General features: G+C 40.9%; 3 protein-coding genes across 3 annotated transcripts; all 3 read left to right on the forward strand.

Annotated features, from left to right (window-relative positions):
• The first annotated feature begins 252 nt into the window (after positions 1-252).
• On the forward strand, positions 253-3,564 carry uqcrfs1 (ubiquinol-cytochrome c reductase, Rieske iron-sulfur polypeptide 1). The gene is made up of 2 exons (XM_026157253.2): positions 253-541; positions 2,580-3,564. The coding sequence occupies exons 1-2, from the start codon at positions 331-333 to the stop codon at positions 3,188-3,190; spliced, it is 822 nt and encodes a 273-aa protein (XP_026013038.1). The 5' UTR covers positions 253-330; the 3' UTR covers positions 3,191-3,564.
• Positions 3,565-6,668: 3,104 nt separating this feature from the next.
• Positions 6,669-22,338, forward strand: LOC113015334 (uncharacterized). The gene is made up of 6 exons (XM_026157379.2): positions 6,669-6,912; positions 9,244-9,285; positions 17,298-17,681; positions 19,209-19,325; positions 21,220-21,310; positions 21,398-22,338. Exons 2-6 carry the CDS (start codon positions 9,246-9,248, stop codon positions 21,708-21,710), a joined length of 945 nt encoding a protein of 314 aa, XP_026013164.1. The 5' UTR covers positions 6,669-6,912; positions 9,244-9,245; the 3' UTR covers positions 21,711-22,338.
• Positions 11,225-17,290, forward strand: LOC113015413 (uncharacterized). The gene is made up of 3 exons (XM_026157520.2): positions 11,225-12,529; positions 12,696-12,743; positions 12,840-17,290. Exons 2-3 carry the CDS (start codon positions 12,701-12,703, stop codon positions 13,406-13,408), a joined length of 612 nt encoding a protein of 203 aa, XP_026013305.1. The 5' UTR covers positions 11,225-12,529; positions 12,696-12,700; the 3' UTR covers positions 13,409-17,290.
• Positions 22,339-22,662: the final 324 nt, after the last annotated feature.

Raw genomic sequence — 22,662 nt, forward strand, 5'->3', positions numbered from 1 at the left:
ATTTTCCTCTGTGTAAAAATAGATGGTAGACTCGTCCTTCAAGGAGCAACTTTTTACTTTTGAGTACATTTCAGAGCCTGTATTTTTTAACCTTTACTTGAGAAAAGAAGCTGAATCAGTACTTCAGCTTTTAGTAATTTTTAACACAAGTATCTGTAAATACAGAATGTCTGTACTATTGTCACCTGTGCTGTAAATGTTCATTGTTCACCTTAAATGAAAGGGCTTTGGTCACGTTTACGTATACGTACGTAACTGTTACATGTTACGTAAGTACGCACTGAGTTCCGCCAGTCGAGCGACACAAGGTCGTTACTGCAGCGGTTAAACATGATGTCTATAGCTGCCCGCTCAGGGGTGTTTTCCCCTTACATGCAGGCCACCGCTTTCGCAGTTGCGGGGCCTCTGAAAGCTCTTGTACCCGGGGTTGTTGTAAAGGGAGAGAATATTCTGTTGAACCCGAAGAAACAGTTTTTGTGTCGCGAGTCGCTAAACGGTCAAAGCCCAAAGACAGGCCCTGCTGTGACAGTTAGCATCAATGGTAAGTTGTCATTGAATTTTAGCATTATCTGAACTGGTAATGTTAGCCTTTTGTTTAGAAAAAGCACATTTAACTTTAACGTCGGATCCCGCGGACTGTCTATATCCTGATATATTTGTCAGTAGGAGGTTTTCCCTCTTACGTTTATACAGTCGGCTGCTGTTAGCTTTCTTATACAGGCAGTTAGCCTTTGGGGCTAAAAGGAGGCTACAGCTGACGTGAGCGTTACGTTAGTGTTAGATAATCAGGACTGACGACATCATCTCAGGGCTCTAAATATCTGATACAAAACCTTTTTTAGAGGCTCTGTTAAGTACCGCAGTGTGCGTGGCGTGAGCGTTGTTGGGGTCCGTTCAGTGCCACCCAGTATGCGATACGTCTCCTGCTCTGTATGTGCGTTTCTCCTCTTAGGTCGCAGACAAAACTCCAGACACAGGAACTTATCGTTGCACTAAATCAAGTAATCGTATTTTTTTTGCTCCATACCTGACTACCAGCCCTGGGACTACTAATTTGAAGAGTGTAGTTCTAATACATAGTACAGCATGTTTTTACATGAGGCTCACCTGTCTGTTCCCTACTCTTCACTGTGCTCTCCACATAGAAAAGTTGAGCGGTTGGGTTTTCCCCCTCTGGTAACAGTCAGTTGAAGTGATAAGAAGGTAGCACTGTCTAAACTTGCTCTTCACTCTGAGCTTACTTGACCCAAGGACTCAAAGGTCCATCTGCCCAATTTGAAGTCAAAGCTAAACTGACAAGAAGCGCAGAGGCTTATAAAATCATCTCATTTTATAGCCATCTAAAGTAACATGAGTAGAATTAAGTAGTAATAATATGCTAATAATAATCAGGCGACGAGTCACCACCAAAAGTAATAGCACACCATCCCAATTGAGCTGCTCGAAATGATATAAGTTGTGGGGATTGTGTCAAAGCTGCGAGGTGAGTGTCACAGCAAAGATAAGATAAGATAGAACTTTATTAATCCCTCGGGTGGGTTCCTCTGGGAAATTCGATTTCCAAAAAGCACAGCACCGACAGAAGTTACAGAGTTACAGAATATTATATATATACACACACACACACACACACACACACACATATATAAATGAAGAGACAAATATAAATAAAATATACAAAGGGGATAAATAGAATAAATAGGAATAAAAATAAAAATACAAGTGAATTGCACATTTCAAGTATGAAATGTGAGGCTGAAGATGGAGAATAAGAATAAATCTGACGAATAATAAGTGTGCTCTTGCATTGGCACTCATAAATGTCACGTGCTTTTGTAGTGTAGGTGATCAGATGTATTTTGAGTGATTTTTTTAACCTTGCAGCCTTGTAACTTCTGAATTATATTGAATGTTACTGCCTTATCCTTGTTAGTAAGAATATCAAAATCGTGTTTGTGTTTCACATGTGTTTCTTAAATAAACATTTTTATATTTGCAGAAGTTGCATTTTAAAGGAAACAAACAAACCAATAAATGCAGTATACTACTTAATTTAGACAAAGGATTCACTAATTTAAAGCTGGAAACTTTAAAGCCCAGTTGCATTTTTTTCAAGCTGTTGAGGCTAAGAAAAAAACTGTGTAACTCTTTGTTTGCAGTAGAGGTGGTCTGCTATCATATTATCTGTTTCATCAATTATATCCAGCCAGTCACTGGAGAACAAATGTTTTCAGATGTGTTTGGTGCAGCACATGTATGCCAAGGAAAAACATGATAATAAAGACGCTACTTTCTTTCTGAATGTCTCACCCTGATGTGTAAGCTGAAGCTTCCTGGCCACCGTCAGGGAGTCAGTCTTCCTCTTTAACTGCTGGGCAAAAGCTGGTAAGGACACTGTTGTGGTGGTCCTTGAACTCGTTCGCAGCTCACTGGAGAGGCAGATCTGTTTAGAAAATCATTTAGTAGTCTCTAGTTTCGTTTAATTTGCTTTGAATTAATAGTTTGGGCACCATTCATTGGTGATGAATCTTTACTCTATTTAATCCCAGTAGTCTAACTTCCAGCTACTGTTTTTGCAGGATCTGCAGGAGTCAGATTTGCTCATACAGACATCAGAGTACCAGACTTTTCTGACTACAGGCGTCCAGAGGTGCTTGACCCCAGCAAGTCATCTCAGGACAGCAGTGAATCCAGGAGAACCTTCTCTTACCTGGTTACTGGGGCGACAGCGGTGGTGAGCGTCTACGCTGCCAAGACGGTGGTCACTCAGTTTGTTTCTTCCATGAGTGCCTCAGCTGATGTCTTGGCTATGTCCAAGATAGAAATCAAACTGAGTGACATCCCTGAAGGCAAGAACATGACTTTCAAGTGGCGAGGCAAACCACTGTTTGTTCGTCACCGCACAGAGAAGGAAATTGCTACCGAGGCTGCTGTCAGCCTCACAGAGCTGCGAGACCCTCAGCATGATAAGGACAGAGTCATCAACCCCAGCTGGGTCATCGTGCTGGGAGTGTGCACACATCTGGGATGTGTACCCATCGCCAATGCCGGCGAATACGGTGGCTATTATTGCCCCTGCCACGGCTCGCACTATGATGCCTCTGGCCGCATCAGGAAAGGCCCCGCCCCCCTCAACCTGGAGGTACCTTACTACGAGTTTCCAGATGACAACACAGTGATTGTGGGATAAATGGCACTCACAGGACTGAGATGGCTTTGTACTTCAGTTGTCAGTCCATCACAAATGTATTCAGGTGCATTCTGCTGTGTTAGTGAGAAGATGTTGAGGTGTTCGAAGGGTTTAGATCCTTTCAACAGCTCACTCGAACATGAGAGCACCTCTGCTTTGTTTTATATAATGCCATAAAGGCACATTACACGCTAAAAACAAGGAGGAGCTTTTGAGTTTTGCATTCAGACAGTTGACTACACTTGGAAAACTTCATAGTCTTTTTTTCCTTTCCTGAGTACGACTTGAACATGATAAACATCTTGAGTGATATAATCTAGCTCTGGAGAACAAATGTATTCAGATTTGGATAATAAAGATTTAATTGTATTTGACAGCTGTGGGTCTGTGTTAAGCCTTTGTTTAACATTCTGTTGATGTTCAGGTCACATCGAAATACTTGGACAGAAGATAAATTGAGCAGGTCTACTTTTTGGGATTTACTTACCTGAATAACTGAACATACATCAAGACAAAGCCCAGATGTGTTTGCGATAAAGTTACAAGTAGGGATGGGTATCGTTTAGGTTTTATCCGATACCGGTGCCAAATCGGTACTTTTGAAACGGTGCCGGTGCTTAAAGAATGGAGAACACAAAATTGGTCCAAAAACCTCTCATGTTTAGCTGTTTTCCACTTTTTCTTTGGTCATTTTAGCCTTTTTGGCCAGGGTGAAGGGAGCATCTGCCATCAAACAAGAAGACAGCCGCATGTAGCTATGATGATGTTTGCTAGTTCACCTTACATGCATTAATGTAATAACGTGGTTAGCCTACTCAACGTAAATTACACACTAACAACATTTAGCTACTCACGCAGAGAAGAACGGCTGCTGCTGCATCATCATCCTCATCATTTCTGCTACACTGGCAGGGCTAGGGGCCAGGACGCTCCTCTTCAGGTTTTTTGGGGATGTTGCTCCGGGTCCGATAACAGGCACCACACCCGCAGTAGATGTGCTCGGTGTGAGGTCTCGCAGCAAGCTATCAAATACGGGGCATTTCTGGGCTTTTAACAAAACGCTATGCGTCGCCAGGTGTTTCATCAGATTCGAGGTGTTGCCTCCTTTGACAGTATCACAGTATCAGCTTAAAGCACTTGTTGCTGCTGAGTTTGCATATTTTGCTGTGAAGTACAGCCAGACTTTTGACCGCTTCACCTTGGGCATTTTTAATCTGTAGCTCTGCATAAAAGAACGTACGTACCTGGACCCGCCTACTATCCTCGGAAACGTAAAATGATTGGCTAGAAGTGTATCACAGCTCAGGAAAAAAAGCACCGAAATGTGCGCTGCTTTTCGGTCTGGTTACTACCGTTTATGTCACCGGTACCCATCCCTAGTTACAAGCCTCAGAAGAACTGAACTGACAACCACACTAAAGCAGTGAGGAAATATTAAACTGTCCATGAAAAACTGAAACAAAGTTGTGGACAGAATTATAACAAGTAACAGCCAAAGAAATGTTAAAGGTGTAATTATTGGGCATAATGGGAAAGCATATATGATTTACATAAAGGAAAAGTGGTAAACACAATTAGGATGGACAAAACAAGAATCCAGTCGAACTATACTACAAACAGAAGATGCAGTTTGAGTATCCGCTAAGGAGCACATTACACCTCAATGAGACTTGGACATGTGCTGTTTAAAGTGCCATGTACTATAGCAAGTGTAGAGAAGGGATTCCACCTACAGTACATCCTGCAGCCGTGGAGTGTTGCATTTGTTTAAAATAAAATAGATTAACATATGTGGACGCAACCAAAATGGCCACAACGGATCATCTGCTCCATCTCACACTATTCCAGCATCTTCTGTCACACCAACCATCTGCATGCACTCCCTCACTACACCCATAAACCTCTGCTGAGGTCTCCCTCTTCATCATCCTTTGTTCACCCTCCTTCCTCTGCACCAAACCATCTCAGCCTCTCTGACTCTGAGCTGTCACTCTGATGGACTCATTTCTAATTCTGTCCATCATCTGAGCATGCTCAGCTCAGTGCCACTGTCTCCAATCCATATATCAACCAAACAAATGTTTTATTGTGAAGCACTTTGTGATTTATTCATTTTCTGTGAAAAGTGCAATATAAATTAAATTTGACTTCCTTATAACTTAGATATTTAAACTCATCTGTCTTCACTCTCACTGTTAGGAAGGAAGGAAGGCTTAGGGTTTAAGTAATCAGCATCATGGGCTCATCCGATTAGAATGAGAATAAGCAGTCATCTAATCGTTCACAGGGTTCTCCTTTTATTCCCAAATCAATAAAGGAAAGACACACATGGACTGCCAATGCTCTGCTGCCGCCCCGTGTGGGAGTGAAGAAAGAGTGAGCCAAAAGTGAATGCAGTCCTTATATAATGTGTGACAGGTGAGTGCAATTAAGGACAAGCACCACACCCAATCAAAGGGGAGAGAAGTAAACAAGGTGCATCTGGTGAAGTGAGTGGGTGTGCTGGGATGTGCTAAAATCTGGATCTTTACAACAGTCACCTTTCATGTTACATATTCAGGTGGAAAACCTGTATCTCTCTCTCTAATTCACATACATGTATTCTGTCGTGCTTCTACTGACATTGTAGTCTATAGTTTCCCTCCCTTCCTCCTTACTAATCCTCTGCTCTTCCTGATTCAGGAGCTGTGCTCCATCTGTCCTCCTCTCTTTCAGTTCATCAAAGTACTCTCATATCTGAACACATGCTCTTCACCTCTAAGCACATTTTGATCTCTATCCTTAATCTGCTGCACATCCTTTCCAGCTCGTTCTCTCAAACAGTGCAAGTCATTTTCTCCTCAGTGCCAGGCCTCACATACAACTCAATTCTGTTTTATTTATATAGCACCAAATCACAACAACAATCTCCTCAAACCACTTGTAATCCTACAAATTATACAAAGAAAATGTAGAAAACCCCAAGAATCAATCTAATTCCATTTCCCTATGAGGAAGCACATCGTCAGTGGGAAGCAGGCTTAGGAAAGAGGCAGCCATCTGCTGGGGGGAGGAAGACAAGACAAAAGACCTGCCGTGGAGGAGAGCCAGAGATGAATAATTAATGATTAAATGCAGAGTATAAACACGAGTGAAAAGGGGAGAAACACCCATTAATATACCTTCCAGAATCTTTTTATATACACAACAAGATGTGCTTTTCTTTCTTGACACAGAGGTTATTCACCTCTCCACAAGTGTGCTATAAAAATGAATCTTTTTACAGCCAGCAGTTAGCCCGCAGGCGTTTGACCAATGAGTCATGTACCTTTACAAACAGAAAAACCAAGGTTGCAACGAGGTCATATAAATAGTAACTATGCAACAGGGTCAAAGACCTGAAATGCAACCGTCTGAACTTTGGTTCAAAGACTTTGCAGCACTTTTGTGAGAATGAGTTTCATATTGATATCAAAGATTAACAGGACAGCATGACTGAGTTATAGCAGAACAGCAACCGGCTTCAGCTTCACATAGTAGTTCTGTTTAATAATTCAACAAAATATCACAGTGTTTCTGTTTATGGGCTTTAACGCAATCAGCGTTCAGAAAAAGAAGGCGGAGTAATGAAACATTGGACAGTCTCCTCCCCATTCACTTTGGAAAGTCTCATTTTTAGCCTTCTGCCTGCATAGCACACAGATACTCTCTCCTTTCTTCTGCCAGAGCTGGAGCATCAAAAAGTAAGTACACTATCAGTAAATATAGACGGTTTCTTGTGATTTACGTAAGTGTAACCAGCAGGTTTCTATGAAGGGGAAAGTTGTTTCACAGTTTGTTTCATGCTGTTTGCAAAAAAACCCCAAAAAACAAAACATTTCTTTTTGTGCCACAGACTAGTTCTGAAGAGAGGGACATGTTTCATCAGAAACAAAATAAGTATTACATCTGTGCAAGTGATCCAAAGGTGTGCTGAAAATAAGACGTCTTTGCAGTCAAACAGCACTAAGAAACAAAATACTTGGGGTAGTCTGATAGAAGTAATTAAAAAGGGAAGAGGGATAAAGACATTAAAAATATGTTATGGATAAAATGAATGATTAGTACTAATAATGATTTTAAGCCCTTAAATTAGGATGATGGTGAGAGGTTAGCTGCTGAACCTTTTGAAAATCAGCAGTGATAATGAGTCAGACTGAAGCTTATCAGTGCCACATCCCATATAAATGTCTTTGAACACATTCCCAGAAAGTTGATTGCATTTTGAGAAGGAGAAATGTTTTGTCACAACCAGGTGACTTTTTCATCCTCAGCTGACCGCAGGTTTCTCCGGCCTTCATAATCATTAATCATACCAGCTGAAAAATTGTATGTAACAATCATAAAACTGACCTAATATTCAAATGTATGGTTAGAATGTGACTTGTACTCTAAAAGTGCTTTGAGTGGTCAGTAATATTAGAAACACATTATGGAGATTTATATTCAATTTTATTTTATTTATACAGCGCCAAATCACAACAAAAGTCACCTCAAGGCGCTTTATATTGTAAGGTATACACTACAATAATACATGCAGAGAAAATCCAATCATATGACCCCCTATGAGCAGCACTCTGGCAACAGTAAAGCAATATCCAGAGTGTGATTAGTGAGTGGTGGGTGGGTTCTTTTACATTTTGAAAGAAGCCAACAGAGTCTAATAAGAGATTAAATGCCGTGATTTTAGCATCTACATGGATGTTAACATCACACAATAATGATTTTATCTGAGCTGAGCACTAAATCAGATAAAAATGCTGAGAAATCAGACCAAAACTCTCTGTCAGGCCCAGGTGGATGATAGATGATTACAAATAAGACAGATTTTTGAGTTTTCCACCTAGGGTGGGCAAGGCATCAGGCTTTCAAATGAATTAAAAGTGTCTGGGTCTTTGGTTGATTAATAGGCTGGTGTGGAAAACTGCTGCCACACCGACCCCTCGGCCTGTGCTTCGAGGTTTCTGGTAGGTAGAATGACTCGGGGGTGTTGATTCATTTAAACTAACATAATCCTCCTGCTGCAACCAGGTTTCTGTAAGGCAGAGTAAATCAATTTGTTCATCAATTATCAACTCATGTACAAACAGAGACTTGGAGGAGAGAGACCTAATGTTTAATACTCCACATTTCACTGTTTTACTCTTTGGTGAAGATGTGGATACTGTATTGTTCTTTCTTTGCGATTTTTTATGTTTAAGTTGTTTTTTTCTCACCATATTATATTTATATGCAAGGTATATATCTGGAGTTGACTGGCTCATCACATGATTGTTCAAATAGGTCTTTACAATGAGATTTGTTCACTGTGAGCCAGACAGAGAAGTGACTTCTGACACAGCTGACACTCTTCAAAGTTGCATGGATGAAAGCAATGCTTTTAGACTGAACAGTTGTATTGCTTCATCAGTACGTTTGGTCCAGTGGGTAATCTTGGCACATGGTCTAAACTTTGTCTCTCTGACCCATACATTATATGGTTGCCTATTAAAAGAATAAATATTATTTGAAATGTTTTATTCATATAGTTTTATGATGATTCTGGTGACACCTACAAGCTGAAATATGTCAGTCAAGCACTAAAGGTGTTTTGAAACAACGTGAACACTATACAACTATTTTTTTTACTGGCTGTGGAAATAACATACACCACTATTCTCTATGTACTGCTGGTTCTTTGGATGTGTGCTCACTTTCCTCTTGGTTGACCAGAATAAATCTGTCACTGTGCTGGCTCTCTCTTATCTGCATGTAAACATGTATAAAAAACATAGTTAGTATAGTCTTGTAATCAGAATAGAATACAATAGAATACAAAATGTAACCCTCCTGTCAGTAGCACAAAAGATTAAAAGTGCAAGATAAGGAATAAAAGAGATGAAATAATGGGCATATAAAAGAAATGTACTGATAATAAATAGATGTATAGTCAATGTATGTTTGATATCAACAGGATGATATTGCTGCACTTGGCATTATATTGTACAGCTTCTATTGAGTGTTCTGAAAGAATCCCCTTACTCTGTCTTTTTCAGATATGTTTGATGCCAGGATCTTACTGTTGCTGCTCCTGTCTGGTAAATAACCTTGTTATTCAAACACATTTTGAAATGATTTTATTAATACTTAATATAATATATACAGTCCCGATCAAAAGTTGAAGACCACTTGAAAAATGGCAAAAAACCCAAAACAAACAAACAATATTTTGCATGGTTGGATCTTAACAAGGTGCCAAGTACAAGTGTGACCGTTGGGCTGTATGTGTGGTCCAACTTGTGGACGATGGGCATGTCGGGGAAGTGGACCCCAGAGTCAGTATCCTCCTCCTGATAGTCGCCCTCTACTGGCTCCTGCTGGAGGGCAGGGGCTGGGAGGGGTTGCAGGAGGATGGGCCTGGCCTCACGCAGATAGGAGAGTGGATGCCATCCGAGGGCCAAGAAACTTCACCATTACCTGTGAGGCATCCACTATCCCCACTTTGCCCACTTAGGCATGGTGGAAAGAGGAGAGCTGGCAGGGTAGGGAAGCCAGGTGAGTGGAAGTGGCCAGCAGCTCAGGTGCAATGTCAGGGTCCCCAGAACCTGCCAGCATGTGATGGGACAGGTGATGCAGGTAGAGGGATGAAATGAACACCAAATTGGTTAGACAAGCCTGGGTAGACATGGCCCCGTGTAGCCTAGCCAGCAGGGAGTCCGTAACCTTAGTTACAGGGAGTCAATGAGCAGGGAGTTCCTGCTAGGTGTTCTAGCTCTTTCTTGGCCTTCCCAGAAAACAACACACAAATAAACACTGACTGCCCCGGCTTCAACAGATAAGCCATTAGTTTCTACATTACTGCTCGTGAACTTGCAAGACCGTGGGAACAGGGGGACGCCCGCGACATCAGAGAACTCACTGACCTCAGGCAGCCACTGCCAGGATCCGCTGTCTGTGTGAAATGTGTGACCATGGGCAATATGCCAGGGGAATGGCTGGCTCCAGGATCCCATGTGAGCACGAAGTGTGCAACCCGCAAGACCGCAAGACAAGGCACCAGCAACTAGAATCAGTGCAGCTTAGAGCTTTTTTTTCGGCTGCTGAGACAGGCTCCCCACCACAAAGGTAAATGGACACACACTGCTACTACACATTGAACTACACACCATACACACACTGTACATGCATGCACACTGCCAAGTGGAGATCAAACCTCAACATTGAAGTTTACCGAAAGCCCACACACACGGACCAGTACCTCCTTTTTGGCTCCCACCACCCTCTGGAACACAAACTTGGAGCAATCAGGAACCTGCAACACCAGGAAGAAAATGTTCCCTCTAAGCCAGAAGGGAAAACGAAGGAACACACACATGTGAAGTAAGCTCTTAAAATGTGGTTATCTCAATTGGGCTTTCATGAAAATAGCGAAGATGGGTAGGAAAGAAGGTTTCAATTAATTAGGGAGAAACAGAATGACAAATGGAACAACACTGTCATCCCTTATGTAGCAGGTTTATCAGAGGAACACAGCAGAGTCTTCTCCAAGGATCACATCCCAGTGCACTTCAGCCACTCTTAGACAAAAACTGGTTCATCCCAAGGACAAAACTCCCAACCACAAGCTAAACAACGCACTGTACGCTGTGCAGTGTAGTGAGGAGTGCTCAGACCTCTACATAATGCACGACACAAAATATAAGAGCCACCTCGATGGGACAAGACTCCGCTGTACATGTCTGTCTAAAAGACAAAGGTCACTCTTTCAAGGATGCTGACGTTCACATCTTTTACAGAGAAGACAGATGGTTTGAAAGAGGAATGAAAGAGGCCATCTATGTTCACTGTGAATGATGATCCTTGAACAGAGGAGAATTTTCTGCCACCTATAATGCAGTTTTTCCCTTCCCAGGCACCTTAACCTCCTAGGACCTGGCGTCCACATATGTGCAGAGATGGGCAAGTAATCGGGGCAAAAAGTAATCGGATTACAGTAACGCGTTACAAGTAACGCGTTACTGTAATCCGATTACTTTTTTCAAGTAACGAGTAAAGTAAGGGATTACTATTGCAAAAACGGTAATTAGATTACCGTTACTTTCCCGTAGGAACGCTGCGTTACTACGTTACTAAAACCGTGATTTTTTTGCGAGAATGTCTCATGACAGTGACGTAAGCGAGCACGACGTTCGTGACAACAGCTGTGTGCAGATCAACAATGGATCACATATCGAGTGCAGAGAGAGTATGAGCGTGCAGCGTTTGAAGCGTGGAAGTACTGACCTTACTTTGAGTTTGATTCCATAAAAAGTGACAAAAACATTAGTGTCCGTTGTGCGTGGGAAGAAAACTTCTTTTTACAGCGAAAAACCCCTAAACTTCCAACAAGCACCGAGTAGCTACGACGTAATGGGAAACTCACAGAGAAACTCGCGGATTCTTCCACTGACCGCGCCACACCTGCACCAGGGTAAACCTCCGCCTACCCTACTCCTGCTTTACAGGTGAAAATAGAGCAACAGCACCGCTGAGTCTTTGACTTTATTTATTTTCTGCTGTGTTTTACTTGCATCTATTTGAAAGACTGAGTGTAAACACAACAAATATTTTATTTTATGTGCTGGAATGTGCAGAAAATAAGTTTAAATATTAAACTAATTTATTCAAGTCAGAGAATGTTGCATATAATTACATGTTTGCTTGATGCATAAAGTTAAAAGATTAAAACTGATAAAACAAGTTTTAAAAAGAGAGACTTTTCCATTTGATTACATTTTGTATGATGATTATGCAGAAAAAGTAGAATTGGGCTGAAAGATCTATCACTTTATCACCTCTTCAGGTTGTAAATCGTGTTTTTTAAAAGTAACTAAGTAACTAATTACTTTTTTGGGCGAGTAATCGGTAATTAGTTACTGATTACTTTTTTCAAGTAACTTGACCAACACTGATCACTACTTAGAAATGGCTGTCTGTTAGCATGGTTATGTTTTTTAAATATCAGTATATTGTGATTTATACTGATTTTTGTGTTAGAAAAGGGCTAACACCTCCCTCCATCAGGGTCATAGGGTACCTGGAGTACAGTGGCTACATTGGTACTCCTGAAGTAAGCTTACATAAGCCCTGATGAAGGCCATCAGAGTTGGCCTTCCTGAGGTGGAATTTTAAGGAACAGTCATGGGATGGAACTCTGGTAGTTCTTATGACATCACAGCTATTGCACAGTTACAGTGCAGGTTTAAATGTTACAACTGAAACATATTTATGACTTCAGCAACAAGCAGATACACACACAGCTGAACTAGGACATTTTCATAGAGCAGTTTCTTTGAAAAAAAGGTGAGTTTTGGGGGAACTGCTTTATAAGTGACACTTACTTTTAATGCTGTAACTTTGATAGCTGATGGTAGATATTTACAGTGAGATTTTTGAGCATGCCCTACAGTACAGATGGGAAATGTACTGCTTAACTTGAATAACTTATGTCTTTGTGGGATCTTTAAAGTTCAGATGATGGAACAAGGAGATGGGGCCCATGCTCAGCCTAATGAGGGTAAGAACTTGATCTGTTATTGTACAAGAGAAACGTAATGCAGTGTTGAAGTTTCTTTTGATTAGCTGTGACTTTGCTAACTGAACTTTCATGTAGAGCAACCACTCTTGGCTGAAGGTGGTAACTGGGGAGATATGGACAACGTCTTTGAAAATGGTGTGGAACATGTTATAATATTTTTACCACGTGAAGTTGCGAGACTTTGGGAGCCAGAGCAGCTTAACAACAACAATGATCACATCAATCAGAATAATTTCTTCAACATTCGTTTTGAAATTGATGACAGCAACTCTGATGATGGACATGATGACAATAATGCTGATGATGAAAATGACCACAATTATTGCAATTATAATAATGATGATCAAAATGCTGACAGCAGCAACGATGAAGAGGAACGCAATGAAGCTCATCAAGATGAAAGTGACCTTGCTGCTGCTGAGGTTGACTATGAAGCCAACCCGGATGAAGGAGAAGCAGCGGAGGATCTGCTTCCTGGAGGATTTAGGAGACAGTTTAGAGAGGAAGACAGTGATGATGAGAAAAGTAATGCAAGCAAACAGTTCCACTGGTGGGATGAATTTGCTGACAGCGACTCTGAAGAACAAGACTCCCTACTTGAAGGCAATAAAGAAAGCGATGAGGGTGATGAAGATGAGAGGTGAATCCAAAAGTGACATGCCAACCGTCACTCAGAGTGACTGAATGGAACCTCTTTAATAAAAATGCATCTTCTACTCAGTTGTCTTTTGATTAAATGCGAGCACTGCAACACTCTTGTTTTTAAAAAGATATAAAACTGCTTTTGTAAAACCAAATTACTCTTGCAGAATAGACGTACCAAGGTATGGTAGTATTCTGATTCTGATATTTAAACACAATCAATGTGCCATCCTACAAAAACAACTTTACAACTTTTTTTGATAAAATCAAGGACTCAGCGGGCCTGTTGCTCTATTTTCACCTGTATAGCAGGCGGATGTTTGCCCTGGTGCAGGTGTGCCGCAGCGGTCAGTGGAAGAATCCGTGAGTTTGTCTGTGAATTTCCCATTACGTGTCGTAGCGTACTGGGCGCTTGCTAGTGATGTGCGATACCACTGATTTCCTTTCCCATCCGATACCAAGTAATATTCAGGGTGGTATCGACGATACTGATCCGATACTTTGTACAAAAACGGATTTTATTTATTGTATCTCAAATTATAGCGTCATAATGATTACAGGACATCAGATTACTTGTTCTTATCACGTAATAATGCAGAGTTCATCATATAGAAATAAAAAACCTGAAGTTGTGGCTATTTGAACACGTTGCCTGCCTGCAGCACTAAAGGACTCCGTGAGAGACTCTCACCCTAGCACCACCTGTCCCTCTCCTCCTCTTCAGTCTCAACATACACTCCTCATATTCTGTGATATGATTTACTCTGAGGTGTTTGACAAGGTTAGTGATGTTGCCACAACCATACATGCCAACCCTCCCGATTTTTCCGGGAGAATCCCACCTTTCTCCAGATTTTCCACCCGGACAACAAAATTGAAAAACCATATCGCAGAATTCATAGCGGGCCCAGCCAATTCCAGTCTCCAACAATGACGGCAGCTACTTAGTTTTATTATCACTCTTATTTCTCTTTCTGGGTCACAAAAAACTTTTAACATATTTTCAGGTGAGGATGTAGCTGTGTAAACTTCAAATATCTGAGCCGACACATCGTCTTCAAACCCCCGAGGTCTTTCACCACTCGGGTTAAACATGATGTACAAGTCACTTTGATAACTTAAAAATGTTCTTGTTTGGCTTTTTCAGTGTTTTATTTGTTCGTGAGTAAATCGGTTTGGCTGAGATTAAAGTTATTAGATTAAATTAAATGTAACTTTATTACTCCCTCGGGAGGGTTCCCCAGGGTTTTCACACAGCTGAATAAACGTCAAACAGAAAACTGATCAAACAGAAGTGTGAGACGGTCGAGAGTTTACGCCAGCGCCCGGCAGGGCTGTGCAGAGAGGCTTAAAGGGGCGGGTGCTCAAAGTTAAAAAGGGGCACATTGAACCAGGCTGAATAACAACAACACACATTCATCAAGAATCTAATATGGGCAACAAGGCAAAGCAAACGTAGCCGATGGTTTACATGATGGGTACAATGTTGCTGTTGAGGGGTTGCTGTGGATAGTGCTGGAGGGCAGGGCTGTGTTGATCTGAGACTGTAGACATTAAAAAGTCCACAGGAGAGATGGTAGCTGATTAAACAAGTGTCATGAGATAATAACAAAATGCAAAGATTGGTGACAGCGCTTGGAACCATAAGGACACAAAAAACTGTGAGAAATAATTTAGGCTCTGCCTGTGAATCACTCTTTGCTTCTCTTCTTCATTCCATCATTTCATAATAAAATGATGACAGAAAAATGTTATAGCCCTGCCTTTAGTAGCCTCACACAGCTCCTGCTGTTTCCTCCTCATGTCCTTACCAGCCATGTCTGCACAATGTTATATCATGAGTAATAATTAAAAAAAATCCATCTAAATAAAACACACATGCACGCACACACAGGGACATTTTAGACCTTCTTCAGAATACTGTATATACTATGGGCATCATGGTGCTGATCCAGAATCCTTACATTATTATTTATTACTAGAGCTACAATAATAAAGCAATGAGGAGGGGGAAGTAATAAATATGAAATAATGTCATTATGATGATTCCATTTGTTTCACTATCCACTCTGTGCAGGGCAAAGCTTATTACATTTTTGAACTGTAGAGATACAAAAATTTTACTGCTGTAAAATCCAAATTTTGTCTTATTTAAGTATCAATCAAACTAGATGGGGACATTTTTGACTCCTGAGGACCACCGGTGTGATTACGTGCTGCCATTTAAAAAATTTAAATGGTTCAAAAAAAATTCTCACTAAAGTTCAACATACAGCACTCTGTAGTTAGTCAGATAGTCAAAATTATCTAAACAATTAAATATTTAATTTTCTCAATTTGTTTTCGCTAAAAAACAGGGTGTGGTTTTTGTAAAGAAGGTCTGGTGGCCCTAAAATGTAAAATGTTGAGTAAATTTTGTGTTAATGTGTTGGTCTTAAGTAAAACTAAGGTGTAACACTGAATTGATTGACAATTTATACTTTATACTTTAAAAAACAGTCAAATGAAGTGGGGACATTTTTGACCCCTGAGGAGCAAAGCTGTATGGAAATCGGGAGGACATTATGAGGGTTAAACTGACCACTAACCCTCCTCCAAAACAGAAGTCAAAGTTCCAAACATGAATTCAGCAATGAGTAGCTCCAGCGTTATTGTTGATCACTTTAAAAACTCGATGCGCCATGCTTGATGCAAGCGTTTCTATGAAGTGAGTGGGAAAATTTCTCCAAGTGGTGAAATGATAAATGGCCTGCATTTATATAGCGCTTTACTAGTCCCTAAGGACCCCAAAGCACTTTACACATCCAGTCATTCCCATATACATTGTAGCCACAGCTGCCCTGGGGCGCACTGACAGAGGCGAGGCTGCCGGACACTGGTGCCACCGGGCCCTCTGACCACCACCAGTAGGCAAACATAGTATCTTGCCCAAGGACATTTGGCATGCAGCCAGGAGGCAGCCTGGGATCAAACCACCAACCTTGTGATTAGTGGCTGACCTGCTCTGCCACCTGAGCTACAGCCACCCATAGCTGAAGACAACTGCATGAAGGGCATCTACTGTCTGGAACTGTTGTCCATTTTTGTAAATTTGAAAACATCTCAGGTGGGATCTGCTTGTCACGTCAGTAACATTGGAAACCATCAGCACCATCGAGGTTTAATTTTTTTCTCATCAGAGTAAAACTTTCTTCCACCTTTCAATGTCCCATGTTTGGTGGTCTCTTGCAAAGTGCAAAACAGAGACGTTTTAGTTTGAAGACGTTTTTTGTTTTTAAAGCCCTTCAGTCTCAGATGTCGTCTGATGGTTATGCGATTGCGGTCGGCACCAGTAAAAGCCTTAATTTGGGTCAAGGATTGTCCAGTGTCTTGACGGACAGCCAGTTGGATCCTCTGGTTCAGTGCTTGTGACATTTCTTTGGGTCTTGCCACTTGATTTTTTTTGTTCCATAACCCTCAGGATCATCTAAGAAATTCCAAATGACTTTCTTACTGTGTCCCACCTCAGCAGCGATGGCGTGCTGTGAGAGACTTATGCAGTTCAACAACCCAACCACATTCAAAAAGGGAAAGGTTTTTTTTGCCTTTGCCGTCAGAACATCATGACAGTTTGACTACCTGACAGAAAATGACAATGAATTGACATTTTTACACAGATATGGCCTTTTAAAGGCATGTGGTCCTAAACTTTTGATCAGCTGTAAAACAGCCTGTTTCAGTTTAAGCGTTATTTTAAATCAATTGCATGCTCAAAAAAATGTTTTGTCTCACTCGCATTTTGTCTTGTTCCATGTTGAAGCTCTACTTGGAACCTTGTTAAGCTCCAACCATGCAAAATATCATTTTTTAAGTGGTCTATATCTAACGTTGTTATACTGTCAACACCTGCAGGGGCAAGAGCATTCATGATCCACAACACCCAGCACAACCTGTGTCTGGAAGATTCAGCAGATACAGGTGAAGTCCAATTGAAGACATGCAACCTAGACTCTGAATATCAGCAGTGGATCTGGATCAGTCGGGACATGCTGATGTGTGTCGCATCATCTAGGTGTCTGTCAGCCCAGCACGAAGGGCCAGTGCACACCCAGGATTGCCATGAACCCGAGGTGGATGCTGCTTGGTTAATATGGGACTGTGACCGGGACCAACTGATCAGTAGAAAGCTATCAATGCTTCTGTCACACAATGGCCAGCATGCGATCCTCGTACAACACAGCAAACACCCAAAGTGGAGATCTCTGGATCAGGGGGACATCTGCCAGGAAAGATTCAGTAAGACTCAGTAGTTATTGAACAGAAAGCAGCTTTTCTGTTCTTTGCACACTTTTCACACTGAAGCAGGATTTATGGTCCACCAAAGACAGCGGGTTCACTGCCCACTTTAGTCCAGGGCCTGCCTGTAGGCCTGCAGTCTGCCTCTGTTGTCAGATGGAGGCAGTGTACAAAGTGTGTGTAACAGCTGGTCTGCAGGCCACTGTTGCTCTTTTAGATTTTGGTCTGTCAGCCGGCAGCAGAGAAGTTCTAACACACAAAGAGAGTTAAAAACAATGAAAATGTCCACCGCAGCCACTGTGCTTCTTTATGTTGGACTTTTGTAGTTTAGTGAACTCTGCTATCACTCTTTCCTCTATTCTGACTCACTTATTAACCAGTCTACATTTGGCAGATGCTTATGTCATACGCTTCCAACAACATGCAGTCAGGATATTGGATGACTGCACGGGAATGTATCTAGGGTGGGTGGAACCCCCACCATTCGACTGAAAACATGTACGCGGACACACCGTAAATCCTGCTTTAGCAATACGCAACACGTTCACATATAAGTAGAAAAGGAACTCGGACAAATTTAAAGTGAAAGTGCAATAATGTGATTTCATGAAAATATATTGAAGTAGTCAAAAAGTAGTTAATATTATTAAGTATTCTATTAAAGTGTTCATTTATCACTTTAATTCTTCAGCTGAAAAAGGTGGAGCTCATTTAAACGTCAGTGAATTTCTTTCACTAATCTTGTCTAAATCAAACTTGTCCATACTATTGTGCTTATTAGTGACCTGTGTTTTTTGATTGCAATAAAGATAGAAAAGCAAAGAAAACTCATTGCAGAACATTCTTGTCATGAGAGACTGTGAGTCAGCTAGCAGTTAGAAAGCTGGATCCACATAACGTACTTTGTATGTGTCAAAGTATCCTTGGGCACGATACAGAATCCCAAGTTGTCCTGATATATCCACTGGAGTGTGAGTGTTAGATCAAAGTGTATAGATAAGAGCTGTATGAATGTGTGTGTGATCGTGTGGATGAGACTTGTGTTAGAAAGTGCTTTGAGGAGGTCAGGTCACAGTGACCTGAATCTTTGGCCAACAAAATCTTTACAGTTTATCACTAAGGAACTCAAAATATTACATTCAGAAGAGTATGTTTAATGAACAGCACATGTAAATGTTAAATGGACTAATTCTTGTATAGCGCTTTTCTACTCTCCCAGAGCACAGAAAGCGCCCAACATGCCAAATTCACCCAATCACGCAAGCACTTTTCTTCTAAGCTTTTTAGTGCTTCCTAACATGCGTACACATTTATAATGCGATGGATGCATCCGAGAGCAACTTGGGGTTAGTATCTTGCCCAGTGATACTCTGCATGCATACTTGGCAGTAGAGGACCTGCTCTCCTGCCACTTCATCATTACTGGTACAGAGACAAATTTAAGAGCTGATACTGAAATCCTCAGTTTGCTACATTTGTGTTTGACAATCAAAGCTTCTGTGGGGTCTGTCTGTGTGTCCTCTTAAGGACATCGGAGAGCTTCTGACGATTTGACGTACGAGGATGAAGCACAAACAGGAGAGCTGACAGCTATGACAAAGGAACAAAGAGAGTATCTACGTTGGTTCTACCGCACAGAGGACTGTAAGTGCTGCTCCTGCTAGAATACTTGATCCAAATGGATGTGTAACATGAAATACTTGGTAATTTGGATAGTCTGCAATATTTTTTTTTCCTGAGACATAGTATGCTGTGTGAAGTAGCATAACATAAGCAGCATGAGAGGTGATAGGAAGACAGCATCTGCAGACTGTTCAAGTTTCCTTTAAGTGTTCTTTATTTTCTGGCGTCGCCTTTCAACAATTGTTTCACAAAAACATAAGAACCTGTCAAAATCTCACCTGCTTTATACAGAATTCTACTCACACCTGGATCTCATTAACCTCTACCATTGGGAAAACAGGATAGACTAAGCAACACAACACAGTCTAGACAAAGAAACAGGAATAAAATGATTTTTCCACTTAACTCATTCACCCAACTAAACAGTTTGAAAAGTCAATCTCTTCACTTAATCTGACTCGTGAGGTTATTTTAAATGAAATAAACAATTTTACACAAAAGAAACACCTCTTCATTTGGTTACACCCAATTGACATAATCAGTGACATCATATCCTATAAAATCAGGAAGTACTGTTTTACACATAGGACCTGCTCAAAGGAACACACAATGGTAAGTATAACCAAGCTACATAAACAAATGAAAGATTCAAATCAATTAATGATGAAGTGAATATAACCAATGCTACCACAAACAGACCCGGGATAGTATGTAGAGCCAAGGTTGCATGTGCTGTGTTTACATTAAAGTAGTGATGGGTAGATGAGGCCTCGTGAAGCCTTTCAGCACATTCCCCAAACTGTATCTGTGTCGACACAGTGTTGCTGTTTTGCTCCATACCGACACCTGCTGGACCTTAAATATCATTGCAGGCACCTTACTTGAGACTCAACAGACACTGATTCAATGACCTAGTCATACTTGTACACACTGTAAGCTATTGTACTTTCCATGGAATCATTTTATATCTTTTACATTGCAACTATTGCAGACATCTTTAAAATATATTGTGAATGACATTAAGTGAAAATTAAAATGACATTATTGTGAATGTAATATTACCCATTTAAATGTAATTGATTCAGAGTTTATTATAAGTTTTTATTCAGAAAAATTCGGCATCTTTTAAACACAGCTGTATCGATCACGTGACTTTTTCTTAAAGCGACGCACGCACCGATACAGGTTTCACTCTGTGAGCTTGAGACATGCGTCGGTGCGTCAGTGTTGCTGGACCCATCACTACATTAAAGCATTATGATAGACTATAAGATATCAGAACACAAAATAACAATATATGCAAGTGACAAATGGCAAATGAATTCTGTCCCAGCCACTTTGCCACATGCTGAAAGCTTTTCCATATAGAAAACGGAAACTTGTCGGGGGGGAAAAGCTAAATGATAAAGCTCAGAGCAAGAATTCTGCTCAGCAGTTTCTCAGCTTCATGCTGGTGAACCAGACCACAAGGGTCTTGGCACTGGTTCATTTTCATTACTCATTAGGCTGTCAGGGGGAGTAGCTGTGAACAGCTCGGACTGTTAATTTACACATTTGGCAAAAACGTTGATGCCACATATTTTAGTAAGAAAGCGAGCATTCAAAAATCCAGAGAAATTCGCTGACTAAAAGGTTAGTGTTGTTATGTTGTAATGCTGTCATGTAGAAAATACTGTTATGTCAAATTTTTACATGTTCTAATCAGGGAAACATCTCACATCTGTAGATACGCATTTGTTTTGAGGCTAATATTCTACAGATTATCAAAAATAAAAAGTTGGGAAATACTGACAAGCCCTTATTTAACTCTTGTTTGTGTGTGTGTGTGTGTTACTGATTCTGCAGTGTGCATATGATATTCTCATATGAAAGAGGGCAGGGAGGTTTTCAGGTTTTAATTATCCTCGTGTTGCAGCAACCACATGGACATTTGTACTGCTGGGACTGGCCTTTGTCTGCCTTCTTGTTGGTTTTCTTCTCCTGGGAATGGGAGCCATGGCAAATAAGTATGACCCGAAGTTGTTTGACTGCTATTTTTTTGAGAGCGAACATACTGTATATTATATTAAAGGTTTCTGTACTAACTCAAACAGGAGCAGGAAGAAGATAGCCGAGTACAAGGCTGCAACATCTCTGCTTCAGAAAAATGAAGATCAGGAGCTGCTCAAAGAAAACAGCACACACCCAGCATCAGACATGCCACTGCAGGGAAACAAGCCTCACATGTCCAACAGTGACACAAGTGAGCAGAGCAATGCAGGAAATATTGTGGTCACATGGAAAGATGGCAACACCTCCTGCCTGTACCCAGATCCTGCGGTGGAAGAGAAACAGGAGGAAGAGAGGAAAGAGAAAATAACAGCTGCTGAGCTCGACTCTCCAGATGAAGTGAAGATTATGAGCTGAAGAGGTCACAGTGAATACCAGCGGCAGTGGGAGTGGCAGTGTTTGCTTTAATAATTGATCATAATTTTCTGATTATTCTTATTTTCATGACTTCAGAGTGAAATTTTATGAAACCCTCAAATGATCAGAAAACAGTTCTCTTTTTTATTCATTCCTAATAAAGCTCATAACAGTTTACATTACAGTTTCAATGGGTGGTTGCGCTCATAAAATGTGTCCACGTGGGAACAAAAGTTGTATAAAAATGGTTCCCTGTAAAGGTATTCTATAAAAACAGTTTCTGGATGTAAGTTCAGATCTGCTTATGTGTGCTTCCCCCAATGGGCTTCGCCATTGTTAGTTTTGGGGTGGCTAAAGGAGGCAGCTCTGCCCCTGCTGATGGTTCAGTTTCTAGGGCTCCTCTTGTGGTGTTGATGATGATTTCTGGTTTGATGGGCTGTAAAGTTGCTTTCAATAAGGTTCTGTCCACAGGGAGTCTGACAAATAGACACCGAATGTTCTAGTCTTCCTCCATCCTGTGTTGTGAACTGAAATGGGAAAAACTTAATGAGATTTGAGTACTTTTGTGTGTTGTGCTGATGCCTCAGATATTATTGCATCACAATAAATCACTTGCTTTGATCTTGAAGGCCTTTCGGACTTGTCATTGTTCGTATAAATGTCTCTGATATGGGAAAACATTACTTAGCGTAGAGAAAGAATTTCCTTCATGCTGCTCACCACATTGGAAGAGCAAGCTTATAAGGCATGCATGTCTTTTTCTCAGTGACATAATGGTTTGGTTTATCCATCATTTCAGTGGATATATGACAACATTAAGGAGGTCATAAGAAAAACAAACTACGCTGAAAAAAAGGGATTGGCCATCTCTTGGATTTATGTAAGCATCTTGCGTGTATTTAACACAATTGCCTCATGCTTTAAAGTTAAGTGTAACTGTGTCATGTAGAAA

The sequence above is a fragment of the Astatotilapia calliptera genome, chromosome 1, assembly GCF_964374335.1.
Source record: "Astatotilapia calliptera chromosome 1, fAstCal68.1, whole genome shotgun sequence".
NCBI classification, from domain to species: Eukaryota; Metazoa; Chordata; class Actinopteri; order Cichliformes; family Cichlidae; genus Astatotilapia; species Astatotilapia calliptera.